The 21,851-nt window shown below is 42.8% G+C and overlaps 4 protein-coding genes across 4 annotated transcripts; 2 read left to right on the forward strand and 2 right to left on the reverse strand.

Moving 5' to 3' along the window:
- Positions 1–1,098: 1,098 nt before the first annotated feature.
- On the forward strand, positions 1,099–6,095 carry tcp1 (t-complex 1). Its single transcript, XM_069158127.1, has 12 exons — positions 1,099–1,209; positions 1,608–1,693; positions 1,783–1,911; positions 2,206–2,303; positions 2,390–2,500; positions 2,630–2,811; positions 3,173–3,299; positions 3,753–3,928; positions 4,057–4,180; positions 4,793–4,985; positions 5,121–5,284; positions 5,676–6,095. Exons 1-12 carry the CDS (start codon positions 1,137–1,139, stop codon positions 5,887–5,889), a joined length of 1,677 nt encoding a protein of 558 aa, XP_069014228.1. The 5' UTR covers positions 1,099–1,136; the 3' UTR covers positions 5,890–6,095.
- Positions 6,096–6,132: 37 nt separating this feature from the next.
- On the reverse strand, positions 6,133–9,976 carry acat2 (acetyl-CoA acetyltransferase 2). Its single transcript, XM_069158128.1, has 9 exons — positions 9,828–9,976; positions 8,886–9,020; positions 8,566–8,747; positions 8,207–8,324; positions 7,973–8,116; positions 7,746–7,868; positions 7,494–7,648; positions 7,292–7,402; positions 6,133–7,059 (listed from the first exon to the last, which is right to left on the reverse strand). Exons 1-9 carry the CDS (start codon positions 9,874–9,876, stop codon positions 6,889–6,891), a joined length of 1,188 nt encoding a protein of 395 aa, XP_069014229.1. The 5' UTR covers positions 9,877–9,976; the 3' UTR covers positions 6,133–6,888.
- A 1,190-nt stretch (positions 9,977–11,166) lies between these two features.
- wtap (WT1 associated protein) lies at positions 11,167–17,826 on the reverse strand. The gene is made up of 8 exons (XM_069158130.1): positions 17,634–17,826; positions 17,076–17,111; positions 16,911–16,966; positions 16,758–16,816; positions 16,491–16,618; positions 15,132–15,310; positions 12,511–12,665; positions 11,167–12,376 (listed from the first exon to the last, which is right to left on the reverse strand). The coding sequence occupies exons 2-8, from the start codon at positions 17,103–17,105 to the stop codon at positions 11,718–11,720; spliced, it is 1,266 nt and encodes a 421-aa protein (XP_069014231.1). The 5' UTR covers positions 17,106–17,111; positions 17,634–17,826; the 3' UTR covers positions 11,167–11,717.
- Positions 17,827–18,929: 1,103 nt separating this feature from the next.
- sod2 (superoxide dismutase 2, mitochondrial) lies at positions 18,930–21,573 on the forward strand. The gene is made up of 5 exons (XM_069158129.1): positions 18,930–19,026; positions 19,520–19,725; positions 19,933–20,049; positions 20,618–20,797; positions 20,991–21,573. Exons 1-5 carry the CDS (start codon positions 18,992–18,994, stop codon positions 21,134–21,136), a joined length of 684 nt encoding a protein of 227 aa, XP_069014230.1. The 5' UTR covers positions 18,930–18,991; the 3' UTR covers positions 21,137–21,573.
- Positions 21,574–21,851: the final 278 nt, after the last annotated feature.

The following is a 21,851-nucleotide window of genomic DNA, read 5'->3' on the forward strand; positions in this document are numbered from 1 at the left end:
ATTCATCAGTATAATTATATTTCTGAGAAGCAATATCGTTTCCAGATCCTTTACTTAAATAAAAGTACTTTTAATACCAGTCTAAAGTAAAATATCGTCAAGAAAAAGTACTCGCACACAAAAATAAGTGTTTGATGCAGAAGAATGGTAGGTCTAGAATTCATTTTTAAGCAGCAAATTTCAAATGTTTTATACAGGGCTTCATAAAGTGACAGTTTTCATTATGGGTAAATTTACTGATGGTTTTCTCAATAAATTGACAGTCTGTTTGGCATATAAAACATGGAAATTGTGACAAATATACCGACAGAGGACACCTTTGAATTCAACTTGCACTGTAATTTCAGGCAAGGAAAAGCACCAAATTGTCACTTTTAAGAGGCTAAAACCATTAGATATTTGGAATTTTTGCACGAATAATATAGGCTCAATGATTAATCATTTATCCAAATAGTTTTAATTTTCTGCTGATCAATCAATTGACAAATATAAATGTGTATATGGTCTGGCAGTTCATCTTTAACAGCACGTCATACGTCAGAATCCTTACATGAAGACTGATGGTTAACTATAACAATACATCCAAAATGAAAATAACTGCAACATTTGCCATTGCAAGAGATAAAAACAAAAAACAAAGACTACAATAAACACCACAAGGAAGAAAAATAAAGGCAATAAAAATACATCTATATTGGAAAAAACAACATTATTACGATAATCTTCCATATACTTTCTCAGTAGCTTGTCTCACACTTTTTATTTTTTATTTTTATGCCATCATAAAATTCAGCAAATTGAAGGAGTGGAGCACCAGTGCGCACGCGCTGATGGAAAACTCAAGAAGAAGAATGAGGGGCGGGGCGGAAGTTGGAGGGCATTCTGGGAAATGCAGTTTAAAAGAAAGATGCACCAAAATGTTGTTGTTTTTTAAAAAATCTAATTTGTTTAGGGAACTGGTTGACGTGAAACTTCATCACAGATTTAAAGCTAAAATGAATTCCGCGTTTTAAAGCCCTTCTGCTGTAAAACTCGGGATTTCTGATAAATGATCTTCTCGAAGCTTCGGGTTAGCGCCGGTTTACCCAGAGTGCACCGCGCGGCTTCCTTTCTTCTCGGCTGTGTCGGTGTTCAAAATGTCTCTCCTGGAGGGTCCGTTAAACGTGCTCGGCCACAGAACGAGCGGCGAATCTGTTCGCTCTCAAAATGGTGAGTCTTCGCTGCTGCTTCGCTTTGTGTGCCGGAAACACTCGACGTTGTTCTCGTTGTTCGTGGCGGGCGGCGGGAAAACGGCTTCTTTTACAGCACGCGCTGCACGTGTGGCTTCGTGCTAATGCTAACGCTAACTTCCAAGACTTTTAAGTTTCCCGCCTCGGTAGGAACATTTCAAAGCACATTAACGGCTTCTATTTTATTTTATTGTTTTTATATATAAAATGTGCATCTAACGCCAGCGGTGCACGTTGCGATGCTGACGTCCCGCTTCAGTACCGACCGGCCGGCTGTCTGAAGGTGTGGCCGGCTGGACACAATGACGACACGGAAAGAAGACACTTCACGATGAGGACACGCTCGCTGTCTTTTAAATGTCCTCCTTGTCTCTGCAGTCTTGGCTGCATCATCCATCGCCAACATCGTCAAGAGCTCCCTCGGACCCGTCGGCCTCGACAAGATGTTGGTGGACGACATTGGGGTGAGTTATTCATTCATTCATTCATTCATTCATAATAACTGATCGTTTTCTGCAGCTGGATGTTCAGGCGGTCTGATCACGTGTTGCAGGACGTGACCATCACCAACGACGGAGCCACCATCCTGAAGCTGCTGGAGGTGGAGCACCCGGCTGCCAAGGTCCTGTGTGAACTGGCTGAACTGCAGGACAAGGAGGTCGGAGACGGGACCACGTCTGTGGTGAGTCGGGTCAAAGTGTGCGCGACCTTTTCGTTTGTTTTCATGCAGAGTGATTTCCAAAGTCCTGTTTTAGTACCGTGCTTCCGCCTTGTCCCGGATGTGTGGCTATGCTAACAGGGGAGAGAAACTGTCCTTCATTTGTCTGAAGGGGTCGAGCAGCCTCATTTCTGCCACTCCTAATGAAACGACGGTACAGTGTGTGTGATCCACAACCTTCTGTGTCACAAAGTATTCTGTGAATTGTGAAAATGAAGCAGGTTCCTAGTTTTAATCTTATATTTGGGTGTTTATTAGGTCATTCTTGCAGCAGAGTTGCTGAAGAGCGCAGATGAGCTGGTGAAGCAGAAGATTCACCCCACGTCGGTCATCAGTGGATATCGTCTGGCTTGCAAGTAAGACGACGCCAACGATCGTGACGAATGACTCGATCTGGATCTGTTCCAGTTTCCCGGTTGGCTGACTTGTTCTTTTCTTCTAGAGAAGCCGTGCGCTACATCAACGAGAATCTCACCATCGGGACGGATGACCTCGGCAGAGAGTGTCTTATCAACGCAGCAAAGACCTCCATGTCTTCCAAAATCATTGGGATGTATCCTGGATATGTGAAGGAGTTGGCAGGAAATAAGTCCACCTTGTTGCATGCGGTGTTGACGTTTTATATTTATTTGCATAAAGTTATTCTTTCTTGCGTTTATCTGCCTTGACCCCGAGCCTGCAGTGATTCAGACTTCTTTGCCAACATGGTGGTGGATGCCGCCTTAGCTGTGAAGTTTGTGGACAACAAGGGGGTGGCCAAATATCCCATCAACTCCGTTAACGTGCTGAAAGCCCACGGTCGCAGCCAGAAAGAGAGTTTCTTGGTCAATGGATATGCACTAAACTGCACAGTTGGTTCACAATGTATGTTTGTCACAAAGCCTTGAATTCAGACATTTTAAATGTGAGGATTTACACATTATCTCCAGATATCGTAGTCTGATGAAACTCCCATTTAAATTTGCTGCCATGTCTTGCTGATGGTGTGTGCAGTGATACGCGTGGGAGATAGTGAACTGGCTTTGAAAGGAAACTAGTTGCAGTGCTTTGTAAACTGTGGCATCGCCTTTGGCCTGACAATAAAACAACAGCTGGAATTACAACATTGAAACATTTCAGTGACTCTTAATCCCTCATACTGTTGTACAACACGGCGTACTTCATTTTGTTTTTTGTTACCTTTTGTATACTTCCAATGTTAACCGTGTATTGTGTCCGTCTGAAGGCATGGTGAAGCGTGTCGTTAATGCCAAGATCGCGTGCCTGGACTTCAGCCTGCAGAAGACTAAAATGAAGATGGGAGTCCAAGTCGTTATCAATGATCCAGAGAAGCTCGACCAGATCAGACAAAGGTGCATTATGGAACCTTTCTCTTCAGTATTTATACACACACACACATCTTTAAGACCCATCCCATTTAAATTTGCTGTGGTACTGAATCATTAGTTCACACAGTGATACGCGTGGGACAAAACATAAGCAGCCACAAGTCAAGGCGGCAGCTTCTGTCTGAGCTGCAGCACCACTGTTGTGTGCTGGACATTGTGCATTACACGTCTTTGTAATCATACTATTAAAATCATTTGCAGTTTGTTTGTGGCTTGACAACAAAGCTCTGTTTTATTTGACTCATTTTCAATATGTCTGCTAAAGTGGGCTGACTGTTTTAGTTTGGATTGTGGTGACTTTTATATTGTACCATACTTTGCTCCTGCTTTTGTATCGTCTCGCATAATTTAGCAGGACCTGCTAAATTATTACAGGAGATGAATTATAATATAGCTTTTGTGTTTGTTTGGTTCCAGAGAATCTGATATCACCAAGGAGAGAATCCAGAAGATTTTGGCATCAGGCGCAAATGTGATCCTGACCACCGGTGGCATCGATGACATGTGTCTGAAGTATTTTGTGGATGTAGGAGCCATGGCGGTGAGAAGGGTTCTCAAGAGGGACCTCAAACGCATCGCCAAGGCAACAGGAGGTAAGACGGAAGCACGCTGCAATTTGTGCTTATAGACAAAAAGGCTTGAAAGCCTGTGTGTACATTTTAATGTCTTAGCAAAAACAATAAATACGTGTTTGACCTCAGCTGTGTTTGTCTATTCTCAGCCACCATGTGTCCTTCTCTGACCAATCTGGAGGGCGAGGAGACCTTTGAGGTGACCATGCTCGGCCAGGCCGAGGAGGTCGTGCAGGACCGCGTCTGTGATGACGAGCTCATCCTTGTCAAAAAGTAAGATCTGCAACTATTGAAATGTTTTCTACTGGTTCCATTAAATGTAAAACAATGATACAGATAATGAATTAATTCGTGCATCTCTTCTGTAGCTCTGGCAGCAGCTGTGCTCACTTTGTAACGTATTGGTCTGAATAGAAGACACTTTATTTTTGTGGAAATTCCTGCAGACCGTCTTATGTTCAAGGACTATTCAATCATGTGTTTACGCCATCAGATATTCTTTTTGAATGGAGAGTTTCAGTGTAAAAGAAAGAAGATGCAGCTAAGTTTAAAAAAAAAAAAAAAAAAAAAATTGTCTGAAATGAAATGCGAGTTTTTAATGTATGGACATAGTTCAACTTTATATGAGAAAAAAGGCTTCAATGATGAGGACCCTCTTCTCTTTGGATTAATTGTATACCAGAAAAACAATTCAAACAGGACAAGTGTTAGTTTGTCCTTTTTCTTAAAAAACATTACAGGAAAAGGATGGGTTGTCTTATGTTCATTCTGTATTTGGGCCAATACGGTCCCCTAACTGGGATTTAAAGTCTTTCAGATGCTGATACACTCTGGTGCATGTTAACCGTACAGTTACTGAATTCTGCCACCTTGTCATCCCCTCAGTACCAAAGCACGCACGTCGGCCTCCATCATTTTGCGCGGCGCCAACGACTTCATGTGTGACGAGATGGAGCGTTCGCTGCACGATGCTCTCTGTGTGGTCAAGAGGGTGCTGGAGTCCAAGTCTGTTGTGCCTGGTGGAGGTGCGGTGGAGGCAGCTCTGTCAATTTACCTGGAAAACTATGCTACCAGCATGGTGAGATTTCAACTGAGAAACTGTCAAGTTTGCAGCTGTTGGACATTTTTGTGTTTGGTGTTTTCTTTTTGAAAGCAAATCCTCCCAGATGAAATTTAACTTGTCACTTTAAAAAAAAAAAAAAAATCTCTTCAGGGCTCCAGAGAGCAGCTGGCTATTGCAGAGTTTGCTCGGTCTCTCCTCGTCATCCCCAAGACGCTGGCTGTGAACGCAGCACAGGACTCCACTGACCTGGTAGCCAAGCTCCGGGCCTTCCACAACGAGGCTCAGGTCAACCCCGAACGCAAGAATCTCAAGTGGTGAGTCTTTGCGTCAGTGCAGACATGAAACTGTAGTGTCTGTTTACCTAAGACCCTTTAGGTCTGTCCACTCAGTAAATGGAAATGTAAGTTGCTTTTCCTAAGGTTTGAGTCGATACTCACCTTTTTAGTTTTCTGCTAAATGAAATGGTAGAAATAAGTGGTAGAACATGTAAACACAATATCCCTGGTTCATTGTTAGTTGCACCTCTGAATTCAGCTTTGTTTTGCTGTGTAACTCTAAAATGGAGGCAAGGTGCTTCAAAACAATGCAGGAATTTAGAGTAGGTTTGTTTTGTTAAAATCAGAGCTGTATTAAGTGAAGACACTCTTTTGTTCAAGTTCTACTTTGTCTTAACTGCATTTACTCAATTTTCCCTCCGTCCTGTAGGATTGGTCTCGACTTGGTGAACGGCAAACCCAGAGACAACCGTCAAGCCGGTGTGTACGAACCCACCATGGTTAAAACAAAGAGCCTCAAGTTCGCCACGGAGGCAGCCATCACCATCCTCCGCATCGACGACCTCATCAAACTGTACCCAGAGCAGAAAGAGGGCGGCCAGTCCTACAGAGATGCCGTCGAATCTGGATCTCTGGAGGGTTAAAACGCTGCAACCGGTCCCGATAGGTTCAATGTCTGTATTTATACATAGGGAGCTCTTTCATGGCTGTTGCCCTTCGTGTAGGTTGTACACTTTGCCTGTTTACTGTTCTCCCACTCGCTGCCGCTTCTAGAGGAACTGTAAGTGATTTTGTGTTGACACTTAATAAAGCTCCAATGGTTGTAAATGACCCTTGATTTGTTAATTCACATTGACTGGCTGTGAGTATTGTGAAGTCCAAAAAGGTTTTATGGTTTATAATTCTTTTTAATGACATGTCCAACAGCTCGATGATTGGAAACATGTTCATGTACAGGAAGCACTGGGTTTGAGAAGGTTGGCAAACTTCCCTTTATGGCACTTAGCTGTGTTTACAGTGTTTACAGGCTGTTGTCTGCACAACCAGACTCCATTTATTTTACACAGGAAGCTGTTGGAAGATTTAGCGCAAGTTTATCTAACAATCATCAGTAAATTACACCACAAGTTAAAAGGTATGTTCTACAGAGAAGGTCGCACGTCTTCACGCTGGCCACTAAAAGCTCGTCTACAGTTAAGTTAGTGTTTCACCTCTTTCAGCTTAGAAGTAACTGAAAGCAGCTGTTTGTTGTTTTAAAGAAAAACCTTCTTAATCATCTTCCTGCCAACAACTACTACCTGCAGTACGGAGTCAGTTTAGTACGTCTGTTACCAGGTAACACAAATATGAAATTACTGGTTCATGTTTTAGCCATCAGCATACACTATTAAAATGTTTGCAGAGCTAAAAACCTGAGGAAGGTTGAAGTTAAGTTCACAGTGAGAATGGCAAGATACTGCTGGACAACATCACAACAAACACTCACTTCTACCTCCAGCACAGTGATCGCAGGAAGCCGTGTAAACTTTAGCTTTCACATCTCACCCTGCGGTGTAAACAATCATTTGTTTTGTATCCCTTAACCATTAAAAAAAAAAAAAAAAGATTAAGTGCGATCTGTTAAGCAGCATTAGGTTTTCATCTCACACCCTCTCTACACACATGGCGATCCCCATCCCTCCTCCGATGCAGAGTGATGCCACTCCCTTGTGTTTTCCGGTCCTCTGGAGGGCGTGCAGCAGCGTCACCAGCACCCTGCAGCCAGACATACCGATGGGATGTCCCAGAGAAATGGCCCCGCCGCTCACGTTCACCTGACCACAGGATCAAAAACATTTTGTCATCACAGTAAAGCTTAAATGTCCTGGCAATCATGTACACGTCAAACAAGACTAAATATTAGCAGAGATGTTCATATAATAGGAAAAAGAACTTGGCTCTGATGGTGGCCTCTACTCGGAGGCCACTTTGCTTCGTGTCTCTGACACTTTTGCGAGATAAAAACTTGATATCAAAAAGCACAACATGTTACAATGAATAAATTACTTTGTCTTGATCCAGGCCGAGCTCCTTGACCACAGCGATGGACTGTGCGGAAAATGCTTCATTGATCTCGAATAAGTCGACCTGATCCAGCTGCCAGCCTGCTTTCTCAACCTGAGAGAAGGTAAAAGGCATAAATGAAATGAACTAAAAAGAAAACCGAGGTCTTGTTTTCAGGTATTGCATTTTATCGATGAGTCCTTACCGCTTTCCTGATGGCTGGTATCGGCCCGGTTCCCATAATAGAAGGGTCAAGGCCAGCTTGAGCCCACGATACGATTCTGGCCATCGGTTTCACGCCGCGCCTCACCGCCTCTGATTGGCTCATTAGTACGGTCGCTGCTGCTCCGTCATTTATACCTGCAAAAAAGATAACAGCAGCTTTAAATATCAGTCATTTGACGAGTGAGAAATCATCCTCTCGACGTCCGTCACGGTTCGTAAGCGGCTGTAGAACCTGAAGCGTTTCCAGCGGTGACGGTGCCGCTGCCGTCTTTGATGAAGCAGGGTCTGAGTTTGGACATGCCGTCCATGTTACTGCCGTGTCGAGGAAACTCATCCGCCTTCACTTCCACTGGACCTGAAGGTGACAGAAGCCCGTCAGCGCCGTTTGAACACCAAAGACAGATGAGGCGTTTTTAACTTGTGGAGAACAGAAAATCGGTTCATAAATCACTGACTTGCCTTTTCTGGACGGCACCGTGACGGGAACAATCTCCTGATCGAAATGTCCCGCTTTCTGTGCAGTCTCTGTTTTGTTCTGAGACCGGACAGCAAAGCGGTCCTGCTCCTCTCGACTGACACCCCACTGCTTCGCCACATTCTCAGCTGAAAAAGTACACGGAAGATTCAGAAATACTCACAATACTCACAATACAGCATCCGGCTGCTGTGTGAAACGATCAAACAGATCCAGACCTGTGATTCCCATGTGGTAGCCGTGGAAGGCGTCTGTCAGGCCGTCAGCCACCATCGAGTCCTGCAGGGAGGCATCGCCCATCTTCACTCCTGCTCTCATCTGCACTGTGTGAGGGGCCTGAGCAAACCGAGAACAACAGTTGGGACCTCTTGTCATCTACAATCCTCCACAAAGTCATTCACCGACGGGCATCGTGATCATTTTGCTCACATCTGCAGCAATTAGCTGACGTACTCGGGTCCTATCTGATCAAACGAGTGAACAATAAAGCCCCGCCCTTCTTCTAATAGGCTTTTAAAGCAGACGTACTCTTTTATCCGTCTGATCACTAATCGGTTTTTCTCATCCCGTTTCCTACCCTGCTCATGCTCTCCATGCCTCCTGCCACCACCACCGCCGACTCTCCAACCTGGATGGACTGAGCTCCCAGACACACGGCCTTCAGCCCCGAGCCACAAACCATCTGGCAGCTCCAGGCCGGCACCGCGTAGGGGATACCTGCCCCGACGCTGGCCTGCCGTGCCGGGTTCTGCCCGTGACCTGAAAGACAGAAAATGAAAAACTGTAATGAGAGAATATTGCAAAAGAGGGGTCGAATCGAGCTGATGTTGCCCAACAACTAACGTGAACGCAGGACCGCTGTCGTTGTTTTATCCTAATCATTTCCAGAACTTTTACCTGCAGTTAGGACGTGTCCCAGGATAACCTCGGAGACCTCCTCTGGTTTCACCCCAGCCCACTTCAGGACGTCCTTGATCACCACTGAACATAGGTCATGTAGAGGCACCGCTGACAGAGTGCCGTTCAAGGACCCTTTGTAAAAATGGTAAGTTATTATAGTACGGACAAAAAAAAAAAAAATATATATATATATATATATATTTAGACCAACAGCTTACTGGAGTGCATCAAACTGTGAAGAGAAAAACATATTTTAGAAAATGTTGTTTTCTTGCTGTTAGTTTTAGTGCCTACAAAAATGATTGTATCTCCATACAAAGGGGTGCAGATGCTCAAAAGTCACTCAAAATGTCTTCAACACAGCCAACTCGTTAAACGTGATGAATTTGACCGTTATATCATTGCACCTACAGATTTTATATTATTGCTCGGAAAGAAATGAATTTGGGTGGATTTGGAGGTTTCGCTGTTTTTCTTAGTTCTGATCAGAGTTTAGCAAAAGTGGTTTAAAACGTATCCCGATTTAAAATGAAGCATTGCTCTGTTACACACTTAAAAAAAACAGATTCAAGTTTAACACATCTTGGAGAAGAAACACGCCCAACGGATGTGACGTGTTGCAGGTAGCCAGTGGGAGCGCGCTCGCGCATCGTGGCACTATGAACAGCCAGCCAATCAGTGGGCTCAGAATACTCCGGACGCAGGGAGTGAACCAATCACAGCTCTGCAAGGAACCCAGCGTGTTTTCATTGAAGGGCGACAACCACGGACAAATTAAAAACGACAAATTCACCTGCAAAGGCAGCTCGTGCGAGTACAAACGTGCACAATTAAAAACGTTAATAACTACGTATTATTTATTTCCGGTCCAACTAATTTGACAGCAGCCAGTTAGTATATAAAAAAAATATATATATATATCAATATATTTAACTTTACCAATTGGTGTCCGTGCAGCAGAAACGATGACAACAGGTTCGGTGTTCATGTCGATAGCCGGATGTTTGCAGCTGAAGGTCCAGGCTTCAGAGGGCTGCTCCTGCCTGTCCGCTGCACTCAGCTCTGTTGACACTGCGTGGATGTCGAAATGTTAGTTGCACAAGTGTGACTGGTAGAAACCACAGCGCCACCGTGCGTTTTGGGAGGACGATGGGTGATTCATGAAAAACAACATTTTTGCATTCGAGTTTAATTTAACCAATCCCATTTAACGTGTTATAATATAACACGTTAAATTTGACAAGCTGGTAAGACTGGTAAGAGTACTGCATGTTATGATTAAGCAATGAAAAAGCGAGGTTGCCTTACAAAAAATGTCATTTATTCAATAAAACACCAAAACAAACAAAATGTGAATGTTTTTACCATTTGTGACTCATTATATTCGTGATCATTTTCAGGCACATTCACCCCAAAACACATTTTGAGTTCCATATACTGTTGGAAAGAGGTCTAAAGACACCACAATATTGGTGCATGGGGCATATTAGTGCTGCAGAGTCCACCGAGCACTCTTTGACAAACTCCCCCTCCCAGAATGGCTTACTGTTTTTAGGGATTTTGTGGGATATCACAAAGCTGGTCTTCAAAATAAAAGCACTGCAGCTTTAGTCCATGCAAGAGGTAAAATTAGAAAATATGTTTATTTTGTAATTTCCAATCAACCTCACACGGGCCAGTCAGAATCAACCAAAGGGCCACATATAACAGTTATATAAACAGTGTATCACATTTTATGATATATGTTTATTGTACATTTTGTTAAATTTTCCACATTATGATTGCTAAAAAAATATATATATATATATATATAATTTTTTTTCCAGTGCCTTATGATCTGGACAACCAGAAAATTGCACTTAAATTTATGCACATTAGTTGGGACAAAATACTTTCCATATTTTGTATACACATAGGCCTATTCAGCCTTCTCCTTGTGCTATTGTAATGCATTATTTTCCTCCTGGGACAAACAGATTCATCTTAATATCACTCAAATTAGGTTTTTTAATATTCACATATCTGTATTGTAGGTCACATAAGTATTGGTTATTAATTGTATATGTCATTTTTCATAATACTTCTAAGATAAATGTTGAATTCTTATTTTCTTAAAAAAAAAATATTCAAGACCTGGTTTGTAGATTTAGTCGGGTAAATATGATAGGCCTTTTTATGTTTAAGCTTCCGCTAACCCAGCCGATTTTATATTTATGTCGAGTAGCAATGACTTTTCAAACTAATGTATTGATGGCTAGTAGAAATGCTTTTCACTCTATAGTATTAAAATCTTTATTGGTATTTGGTCAGTACATGAAAAGGACTGAAGTCAGAATAATATGAACATCGCATATGAACTACTCACAATTTAACAGAATCTTTTGAACAGAATTTTTTGTCAATGAAAAATTAAAACTGCACTAAAAAATAAAGGCCAACATCTAAAAAGGACCTTGAATATTGCGAAGCTACTGTAATTCAGTGATCTTACTGACATTTGACAATGAGTTACAACACCAGATGCCTGATTTCAGTGGAAAGAGCTCAAACAAGAACAGCATAGATTTGCTCAAATAATCGTCAGAATGAAACGTACTAGTTTTAAATCATACATCCAGGCAATTTAAATCTAACATTGACCCATTCCTGTTATATCCCCGTTTAGCAACACAAATGTGACAGAGGCATCACGATAGGCAGGGGGAGGAGGGTGAAAACAAAACATCTTGGGACAGCAGTGCTGTGTTACAGACTATGCATTTGTTGCCAGGTTTGTATATTGTATAAAAAAAAAAGAAAAAAAAAGAAGACGGTACATGTTAAAGTACATTACAAAACTGCACTGTCGCTCGTGTTGGAGTCCAGGCCGTTCTGAGAGTGCCGTGACCCTGCAGTCCTGGTGCCCTTGGTCACCAGGGCAGCCTTGTCCTCATGGGGGTCGGTGGTGGAGTCTGTGTCATTCGAGTGCTGAGTCAATGATGTCTCGCTGCCTGTCGGTGAGTCCACGCTCTCATACCCTGCACTCAGCTGGCTCCCGAAGCCCACAGGTCCTCCAACTCTCCCCGCAGCAGTCTGACTCCCTGGCGCCTCTTCTGAGTGGTTGGAGAGTTTGGTCTCAGCTTCACCGGGGCTGGAGACCACAGGGGACATGGGAAAGTCTTCCTCAGTGCTGCTAACCTCCCGGTACAGGCTGGGTGTAGTGGTCTCGCTTCTCTGGGATGAGTTGCCATTGCTTGGACCGTTGGAGACCCTCCCGAAGTCTTTGCCCATGGGTTCAGAGGGTGCGGTCGCCTGCTCGGGCTGAGTGGCCGGTTCAGCGGATGAGCTGGAAGCAGTGGGTGAAGTCCTGCTCGGTCCGGCTCCGGCCAAAGCCCCCTGAGACTGAGTGAGCTGCTGACGCGAATCTTTTAACTGCTGCTGCAGGACAAGGATGGTGCTCTGCATCCCCTCTACCTCCTCATCTAGCTGGATGATAAAGTCATTCAACTCTGGGAGTGACAATTCAGGAACAAAGAACAAAGTCAAACATTAACTCCAAACGTAACAACATCAAAGATGAACATTTGACAGGCGGTCAAACTTCGCCAGGCTGTGCGATGTGGATGTTTTGTCATATTCTCACCATCTTGACTGCTCTTAAGCTCCTCGCTGTACTTCTTCTGAAGGGCCAGCTCAGCCTCCAGCTGGGCGATGCGTCCCTGGGACAGCTGCCGACCCAACTCCTGGTTTTCCTGAATCAGCATTCGACACTTGGCCATCAGTTTCTTCCCTGTTTGGCTGCAAGGGGAAACAAGTCTCACATCACACAGTGAACCAGGAGACAAACACCTCAGGCAAAGAGATGCCATTGATCTGTTCCAATTGCCTGGCCCACTTCCCCATTTACCAAAGGTCAACACAAACCTGGTTGTCCCTAAAGGACTCGGGTCACAACACAAGTTGAATTAAATCTATGAAGACTCCAACGCAATATAAAAATCATCAGGAACCCAGTGACACACATCTGTCCTGAACGATCACATGCAAATTAATTCATGTAAAGGATCAAAAATACAAAATTACTTTTTTCTTTTAGTTAAATGATTAAAAAGTGATAAATTGATGGTCTTCACTGTTGCTCAAACTCAAAACAAGCTGCCTAATCCTACATTTCTATGGACCCACTGCATCCATTTGTATACTAACTTAAGTCACCAGGTTGCGTATGAAAGAAAAGTGAGCATTTTAGAAATAAAAGTAGCAACTCTCGTCGCTACCAAAATTTCAATCTTAAATACTCTTGCTGCATCACAGGGTGTGAAGAACAAGCAGTCTGAAAAGTGGAAGAGAGCAGAGTAATAGTTGAATGACCAGCTACAAGAAAACCTACAATTCAAATACCAACCATTAACTATGAGTAACAAAAAGGATACGTGCACTGCGGGACCAGGCACAGGGTTTGAGTGTCACCACTTTAAACACAGAAAGCAAGTGTTTCAACAGTAAAATCAAATAGCTCAACAATGCTGCTTTCTCAACTTTGCGACAGGTCAAGAAATCGTGCAACAGTCCAGCACACCTCTTCATTTTACATTAGCAATTATTGCGGCTTTTAAATAGTCCCTACTCAAGAAGCCAAATTTGCACACAAAAGAAATATACATTATTTAAAAGCATATTTAACTGCCATCCATTTAGTGTGTAAAGGCCTACGGATGTCATCCGGCCAGAGGACACTGAAGTATTAACAGTTATGGCACAAAACTCAGCAGCTATATCCTATAATAGCAGAAGAAGTCTTGGTGATAATGGGGCTTTTAAAATAGATCAAGAAGCTCACAAAAACTGGAGGGCATTCCTACTCGTCATTAAAATGTCATCATGCATTTACATCAATTAGTTAATTGCATCTCCTGCAATTCTCCTCCATTACTAGTTATAAGAAGTTATAATAAGCATTAATTTCTGCAGCGCTTGGAAGAAAAGTGCTTTAAGCTTCTCAAATATACACTGCTTGCCCAAATCTCAGCATCTCACTTTAGTGAAACATCTGGGTATAAATTTGTTTGTAGACAGTAAGAACAAAACAAACTCCAGGAGGGATTCATTGTGTAAACAGTAACTAAAGATGTGCGCGACACAGGTGAGAACGGAAAGTCATTGGCGTAAATGGCTGAGGGAGAGATTGTGTAGTCAATCACAAAAATACACAGAAATACAATAAATACATTCTCATCAACTCATAACATGACTTGTTAAAGACATTTGCATTCACAACTTCAAAACAGGACTCAAGTGCACCTACAGCAGTGTGTTTCAGGATCTGAGAAGTTAAGCAACGCTTCATTATTAAATTAAAACAAGAATAAAAGTGTATACAATGAGGGCCAATCAGGCTTCTTGATTCACACACACTGCAGTAAGTGTTTGTTTCAGAGAAACAAGATAAAGATCAAATTAAATGCCAATAAAAAATAAACAAGTCACAAAATAAAACATGTAAATACACTCTACCGTGTGTAGGCCCATGCTCAAAGACACAGGCGACCGGGCCCTCATGCCTGAACCATGGTCCTCTGTGGACCGAGGACCGGGCTGCTCCGCTCACAGTCTTAATTTTCTAGTGTCTCTTCCCTCCCAAAGTCTTACTTTTAAATCCTAGAAACTTTCCTCATGTTACTGGAATGTATCTAGACTGTCCAAAAAGTCCTTACATTTTTCAGGCACACTAGCAGGTATTTGTGTGGCGTAATCCACAGTTAAATGTCTTTATAAAGCAAGTATTGGAATTGTCTTTAAAATGTTCAATTGCTGTTTTAGGCTAGGGATGCTCCCTGCCTGACTCAACCTCCACCATAACCCCCCTATTTAATTTGTGAACTGTCTGGTTTGAGCTGAGGGGGCGGGGAGGGCATATCCATGTCGGGAAGTGAGTGACCACCTCTTCAGGAACAGTCCGGACTCCTTCAGGCCCTTGGACGGTGAGGGGATACAAGGGGAGAGAGCTGAAACACAAGTGTCACCTGACCATACTGTCTTTTCTCTTTAGGTTATGTGATATGTAGCTGGCACAGTGCAAGAGTACAAAAACCGTTTTGTTCTGCAGTGACTGGCTTTCTGTAAAGTCTGAGTCTCGTGGTGAGTACAGCATTTGTCAGCCTTCCCCCCCACCATTGTTCCTGCATGCCTGCAGTGAGAGTGAGGGTGGGGGGCGTGAGGAAGTCTTGACTTTTTTGAGGGGGGAGTTATTTTGATTGTCTTTACCTATCAGGTGTAAATTTCCAGGCACTCAGTTCATTTTGGGCCTGCTCCAGTTTGTCTTTAGTCTGTTCCAGTTCAGCCTTCATTTTGAGGAAAAACAAGTTGATGGCTGGGTCCACCATGGACGACCGGAGTTGGGCCGCACTCGGCTGCTGGACTTGCTTGAGGTACTGGATCTGGGTCTGCAGGGCAAGACAAACATGTGTTAGTGAGGGTAAGATAAAAACGTGTTTTATGATTGATTTCAGTATTTGTATTTTCCTCTAAAATCTACAAAATTCAGGGATAAATTAAAGTGATCTGATGTGAATATTAATCCTGAATCTCAGGACATGGAGATTACTAACGATAAGGGCTCAAGAAATTTCTGGATGTTGCCTTTTCAGTTAATATAATCAGTCAGTTGGATGGATAATTCAACTTTTTTTTATTAGGAGTAATCCTGTGTTTCATTCCAAGAGATTAAAAAAAAAAAAAAAATCCAGCTACTGTTTTGATGTTCTCCTTTCATGGGAGACGAGAGTAATTCAAAATGAACCATACTCACCTGCAAAAAGTCAAATTCATAATGACCTCAAACTTCCCCTGAATTGATTTGAATACATTTGAATTAAAAAGGTCGGAGGTCCAACAAATACGCCTTTAAAACTACCAACTTAGCATTTGAGCAATTTAGCTGAAAAATTGTGCTCTTTGCATTACAGATCAGATATTTAAAGTAAACTGACTGCAGGAAATTTAAAAGCTTTTGAACCTGGCTGTGTGTGTTGAGCTTACCTCAGCTGCTTTGTAAGAATGGCATGTGCTGTCATTAAGCCACCGGTTGATCAATTTAGCTGTCAGAGGATGCCCATCTTGACACCATTTACCTTTGGCCTACTTTCCATGATCCTGAATGTCTGACTGAATGACAAGGTGTAACACCGCGCTGGAACAATGTCACTCGATTCACAGACAGAAAATTGGACTATTTCAGGTCTGATACACGACTGCTCGTTCAAGTGAAACATTTGATGAGACGCAGTTGCTTGCACTTTGCAATTTTGTACAATTATATTCAGAATACATTCAGGAGTTTTTGTAACTAAGCTTGTCTATAATAAAAAAATAAAATAGAAATAAATAATAATAGCAAAGCGCAATACATTATTACTAATTCATAAGGGTTTACTGAAAAGCATCAACGACTACAGGGAAACTATGAACTCCATCATGCTTCCCAAAGCCCCCGAGGCGCCAACAACTCTGTTAGAAGCCTTCAACATCAATAAGGACGACTTCAAACACTCTCGAGACGAATAAAGACTGAATTCCCCATAATCACGTCAAAAGCATTAAGAAAGCAGATAAATAGATACGTACTGTGCACTCTTGCATTTCCTGCTCCTTGGTGGCAAGTCGCATGACCAAGATGTTCTCCCTGCGCGCAGACTCTTGCTGCTGCTGCTTGAGCTTTTCCTCCGACTCTTTCAGCCCCGGCACATCGTTGGCTAAGACGGTGAAGAGGGACAGAGAATCAGAGGCATCAGATGCGTGGCTATCATGTGCAAAAACACAAGTGACGATTGTAGTCAGAGGAAATCCTGACCACGTCATACTGGATTACATTTATGCAACAGATGTACTTACAACATAGCTCTGCATATTTAGCCTCCAGGACCTGGATATATGCTTCATGTTGTTTCCACCTAAGGAGAGCAGATTGTGCGTTAACAGGGCAACCTAAATATACTGAACGTTCACACGATATAATGAATCACCAGTAGCAGAGCTGCTATCTACCTTGTACACAACTCCTCTCTGGTCAGGGTCTTCATGTCAGACTCACTGAGGCGAACCTGTGAGGGGAAAAAAAACAAAAAAAACAAGGACTAGTTAGATAAAGAAGCTCATTTACATATTTGGACATGTGATCCGTAAACTGTCTGAACTAGAAAAGACACTTACCTTCTTGGGAAGAGGCTCCTCGTTGGTCATCGTGAGCTGCAGAAGGAAACATGAAAGAAAACAATCAGCAATTGATCCCAGCTTGATGTCGTGTGCTGCATCATCTCTGTAAAATATGACATGTATGACAGCTCAGCTGAAGGCGGCGACTTCTGACTAACTAATGACGACACGAGGGTGCGAGGCGACTAGTCAGCTGCCTGGTCGGTTAAATCAAAAGTTAACGTGACCAGTTGCGAGGAGCTGCCGAGCCTAACGTTAGCTGGTGGCAGGTCGCAGCGAGGGAGAGGAAATAAGCTCACCGAGATTAATTTCTCGGCTGCTAATAACATTTAGCATCCGCTGGCAAAATAAAGAGAGACTACGGAAGTCCAGTGTTGGACCTTGAAGGTTTTCTCTCTGCTCAGCCCGGCAGCATGTAATTCTTGGCTGTGTTTTCAGCTCCTTGTTATCACAAAATGGCGGTGAAGGAAATGACTCCCTCCCTTGCGCTCCTTTTCCTGAAACTAGCGGGCTCTTGGCTGCAGATGTCAGGCCTTCAGCCTTCAAAACACTCACCAGAGGCGTTTCTTTCGACGTTTCTGGAACCTCCCGGCTTCGCTGAGTCTTTAAAATACGAGAAAGTACAACTTCGTCAAACGATTTGCAGTGGATTTATAAGTAGTAGTGTCGTTTCGGCGTGGTCACCATCATCTTCCTCCCCGACGGCGGTAGAATGGCTCTGGATGCGCTGCACTCACCGCGCTGCAGCAGAGCGCCGCCGAAGATAGGGACGGCGGACAGACGGCCGACTCCGCGCCGATTTCAGAATCCTGAAACGGGGCTGCAACGCACAAGAGCTCCTTTGAAAAATGATCAAATAACAAGTTATACAACAAATTATTCTTTTATTTCTATCATTTTTTTTTTTTTTTTTTTTTTTTTTTTGGTATTTGGCTCGCTGTCGTTTCTATTACTTTTGTCATATTACATTTCAGACGTGAAATACTACAATGTGTGAAACAAAAGTTGGTGCTTAAAACAATTAATATATAAATTAATTAATTGAAAAATAAAAATTCCTAATGATGTTGACAATCAATCAAGTAGTGCTATTCTTAATAATCAAATATTTCCTTGTTGCCTAGATACATTTGTGTGGTTATACAATACTTCCAGGGGCATCAGCGGTGAGGATTCAAATGCATGATGGAGATTTTTGCATATTTTGATGCTGCAGGAAATGAGTGATAATATTCTGTATTTGTCCAATGCATACTGAAAAATGTTTTTATTTTTTTTTATTTTTACCTGAGTGATCCACTTGCCGAATATAGACGATCTCAGACATTGCCTCTGATGTGATGGAGAAAAGATGCACGTGACTCCTTGCTTTTAGTCTTTTATAATTATGCCAAATTGTTCAACTTACTTGTGCAAATTATTTATAAATATTATGATTAAATATTACGTTTAATTATGTATTATTTATTTGACCATAACTCGGCATGCTTCGAAATGGAAACATAACATATTGCCTAATAAATAGACAAGTTGTAAGTACATTATTTATAACACAACATGCAAACAATTCCACCACTCACGTGATGTGATGCACCTTTATTAAGGCCAAGGAAACTGACCAAAAGGGTTAGTCGAAACATTATATATATGGAGGGGGGGTAAATACATAATATAATGTTTAAATATATTCTAGTATATCGCGATTCCTTTGTAAAATGCTTCATTGTGTGTTGTCTGTCAGTATCTCTGTAATGAGTGGTGGTTTCGCTCGTCGCCGTGTATGTTTTGGTAGTTCCTGCGCACCTCGCGAACACCCCCCATTTGATGATAATGGTACGGTCCGGCCGCCCCGTCAACATTTCAAGGGCAGCGATCAGCCTGCGCGCGCTGCTGTCTCCCCGTCGACCAGCACCATGAACATGCTTTGCAGAGTTGGGCAGCTTCGCAGGTAAAAACCGGTGTCAACCTCCCATTTAGAGGCAATACTCGGAAGTTCAGAGGGAAGGAGGACAGCTGAGTCCTGCCGGTCCGTGAACGTGTGACAGTTGTTCATTGGGAGCTCACAGTGAGTTAGCCAGGATGCTAAGTTAGTTTAGCAGCTCGGCTCCTGGCTTGTGTTGGATCATTTTAAAGCTTGGTCATGTACTCGCAGGCTTCTGGGTGGAGTTGGAAGCTGAAAGTCGTCATAATTTGGGCAATTTGGTTGTTTTTTTTCATGCACAGCATTTTTCAGCAGCCTAATGAGTTCATATCTTATCACAGCTACAAACACCCAGAATCACCACTGGACGTTTAGGTCGCTGCAAGCCAGCTGATCAAACTGGTGTAACTTAATCTGATGAACCTCCCTGTGCCAGGCTACTGTGGTTAATGTATACCGACTTCCCCTGCTCGTTGACCACCTGACTAAAGCTGTGAGCTGTTTCTTTGCTTCTCTCCAGGTGTGCAGCCAGCCTCAGCCAGGTTATAAGTCAGACAGCTGCATCAAGGCAGAAGCACACTCTCCCTGACCTGACGTACGACTATGGTGCCCTGGAGCCCCACATCAGTGCAGAGATCATGCAGCTGCACCACAGCAAGCATCATGCCACATACGTCAACAACCTCAACGTCACAGAGGAGAAATATCAGGAGGCGCTGGCAAAGGGTACAAACACAGAGTGACATGATGTCATCGTCTGACTGATTGAAAACGAAGACTCAGAAACGGTTACCTGCATCCAGCTGTAATTTAATGTTGACAGTTGGGACGTGGTTTTAACTTTTCAGACAAATACAAAACTCTGTAACTAATGCAGGTCTCAAAGTCTGACGGACACTGATCCCCCCTGCATGTATTTGAATTGTGTTTTAGGAGATGTGACGGCACAGGTTGCCCTCCAGGCTGCTCTGAAATTTAATGGAGGAGGCCACATTAACCACACCATCTTCTGGACTAACCTGTCTCCTAACGGTGGAGGCGAGCCGCAAGGTGAGGAGGAAACACGTACACAAAACTTTATCCAGCTTATCTTCTCCTATTTTCTTTCCTGCACCGGACCTACTTGATAGATCTGTGTTTAAAGGGAAGTGGATATGGGTGTCAAATTTATCAGGAGTCCAGGAATGTTAACCGAGTGGATGTTGTTCCTGTTTTCTAACAGGTTTGCCCCAAAAACATACAAATGTGGTATCTTGAAGGTCATTGTTTTTTGAATTGTCTGATCTGATGTTGCTTTTATATTTTGTCTGGATGCCTTTTAAATATTTATATAAAGAACTTTGAATTGCCTTGTTGTTGAAATTCACTTGGTTTGCCTCATCTTATTTGATCTCACTGCCCTCTAATGGTAAAAACAGGCTACAGCTGCCCTAAGAAACAATAAGGGAAATCCACAATGTTTTGTTAATGTCCTGAAATATGTTTGTTTTTTTTAGCTATTCATAAAGCATTTTTGCAGTATAGCCTTTACTTTCCAGATGTTGTTGTAAGTATGTATTAACTGTGCAAGTAAATGTGACTGCTGTTGATGTGTACCATTGCACCCATCATCTTGCAGGGGAGCTAATGGAGGCCATCAAGCGGGACTTTGGCTCCCTCCAGAAGATGAAGGAGAAGATGTCTGCAGCTACAGTGGCAGTGCAGGGCTCAGGCTGGGGCTGGCTGGGTTTTGACAAGGACAGTGGACGACTTCGCATTGCTGCTTGTGCCAACCAGGATCCACTGCAGGGGACAACAGGTCAGTTGAAAGCAGGTTTGAGGTAGAGATGAGACTTGACCTTCTTTCTCCAGTATGCCATGAATAACCCCCCCCCCCCTCCCCCTCATACCCTGCCCCCTTCCCCTACCCTCACCCTAAATACTGCCCATTTTCAAATGCCACTTATAAAACAGAACCACCAAAGTATTGTTTTCCTGTTTTTGGCCCTCAGGTCTCATTCCGCTCCTCGGTATTGACGTATGGGAACATGCCTACTATCTTCAGTACAAGAATGTGCGACCCGACTATGTTAAAGCTATCTGGAATGTAATCAACTGGGAGAACGTGGGTGAGCGTCTTCACACTGCCAAAAAGTAGAAGCTAATGATCAAACATCCCCTACAACCCTTTTCCCTGTGACCTCGATCAAATAGTAGTTGCAAATAAATCCGGCTTACACAGACATTTCAAACCTTCAGATTGTCAGTGACCGCAAAGTTGATTAGATTGTCTTTAAAACACTTTCTTTTTTGGTGCCGATTACATTGTGTATCCGGGACATTCATAGGTTGAAGCAAACATACTTTACGTTATTTGCAAGTGCTGTTTATCTCAGGTCTGTTCCCAACAACCAGACTCTTTTCAAAGCGCACAAAAAATGGCCACCTTTAACATCAAAGCTGGCTTTTGTTATTCACACCCAAATCATTTATCCTGTACCCAGTGTCGGATAACCACAGTGTATATTCACTGAGCTAAATACAGACTGTGTTTTTGATGTATTATAATAAAATTATAAGATTTCAATTTGACAATCTTGAGTCTTCTTTCTTCAGTTTCTATATGTAAGAGATGACAATACCATAAGATGGTTATGTTGTTAGAAGAGCATGGTGAAAGAGAAAGGTGTGTGTGGGGGGGTGGGGGGGTATTTTTCTGTTCAGTTTAAATCTTTCTGGCCCCACTCGAGGACAGTAGAGATCCCTGCTATTGAAGTTCCTCTCCTCGCAAATATCAAACCCTCTAAAAAAAGCCTTAAAACGTAATCCTTTGCCTTCATTCAGTAACCTGAATTGAATACATTTGCAAACTC

Source organism: Embiotoca jacksoni, unplaced genomic scaffold, assembly GCF_022577435.1.
Source record: "Embiotoca jacksoni isolate LCO1_2020_lvr unplaced genomic scaffold, fEmbJac1.0.p SCAF_23, whole genome shotgun sequence".
In the NCBI taxonomy this organism is placed as follows: domain Eukaryota; kingdom Metazoa; phylum Chordata; class Actinopteri; family Embiotocidae; genus Embiotoca; species Embiotoca jacksoni.

Excerpts from the sequence above, each read along its gene's own strand:
- acat2 (XM_069158128.1), bottom strand. The coding sequence starts at position 9,876 with ATGAACACCGAACCTGTTGTCATCGTTTCTGCTGCACGGACACCAATT. Across the intron at positions 9,021-9,827 it reads TGCTGCACGGACACCAATTG|GGTCCTTGAACGGCACTCTG; the intron begins GTAAAGTTAAAT and ends ATTTTTACAAAG. Across the intron at positions 7,403-7,493 it reads TACCAGCCATCAGGAAAGCG|GTTGAGAAAGCAGGCTGGCA; the intron begins GTAAGGACTCAT and ends ACCTTCTCTCAG.
- tcp1 (XM_069158127.1), top strand. The coding sequence starts at position 1,137 with ATGTCTCTCCTGGAGGGTCCGTTAAACGTGCTCGGCCACAGAACGAGC. Across the intron at positions 1,912-2,205 it reads GAGACGGGACCACGTCTGTG|GTCATTCTTGCAGCAGAGTT; the intron begins GTGAGTCGGGTC and ends GGTGTTTATTAG. Across the intron at positions 5,285-5,675 it reads GAACGCAAGAATCTCAAGTG|GATTGGTCTCGACTTGGTGA; the intron begins GTGAGTCTTTGC and ends TCCGTCCTGTAG.
- wtap (XM_069158130.1), bottom strand. The coding sequence starts at position 17,105 with ATGACCAACGAGGAGCCTCTTCCCAAGAAG. Across the intron at positions 16,967-17,075 it reads AGGAGCCTCTTCCCAAGAAG|GTTCGCCTCAGTGAGTCTGA; the intron begins GTAAGTGTCTTT and ends TTCCCCTCACAG. Across the intron at positions 16,619-16,757 it reads TAAATATGCAGAGCTATGTT|CCAACGATGTGCCGGGGCTG; the intron begins GTAAGTACATCT and ends TCACCGTCTTAG.
- sod2 (XM_069158129.1), top strand. The coding sequence starts at position 18,992 with ATGAACATGCTTTGCAGAGTTGGGCAGCTTCGCAG. Across the intron at positions 19,726-19,932 it reads TCAGGAGGCGCTGGCAAAGG|GAGATGTGACGGCACAGGTT; the intron begins GTACAAACACAG and ends ATTGTGTTTTAG. Across the intron at positions 20,050-20,617 it reads CGGTGGAGGCGAGCCGCAAG|GGGAGCTAATGGAGGCCATC; the intron begins GTGAGGAGGAAA and ends ATCATCTTGCAG.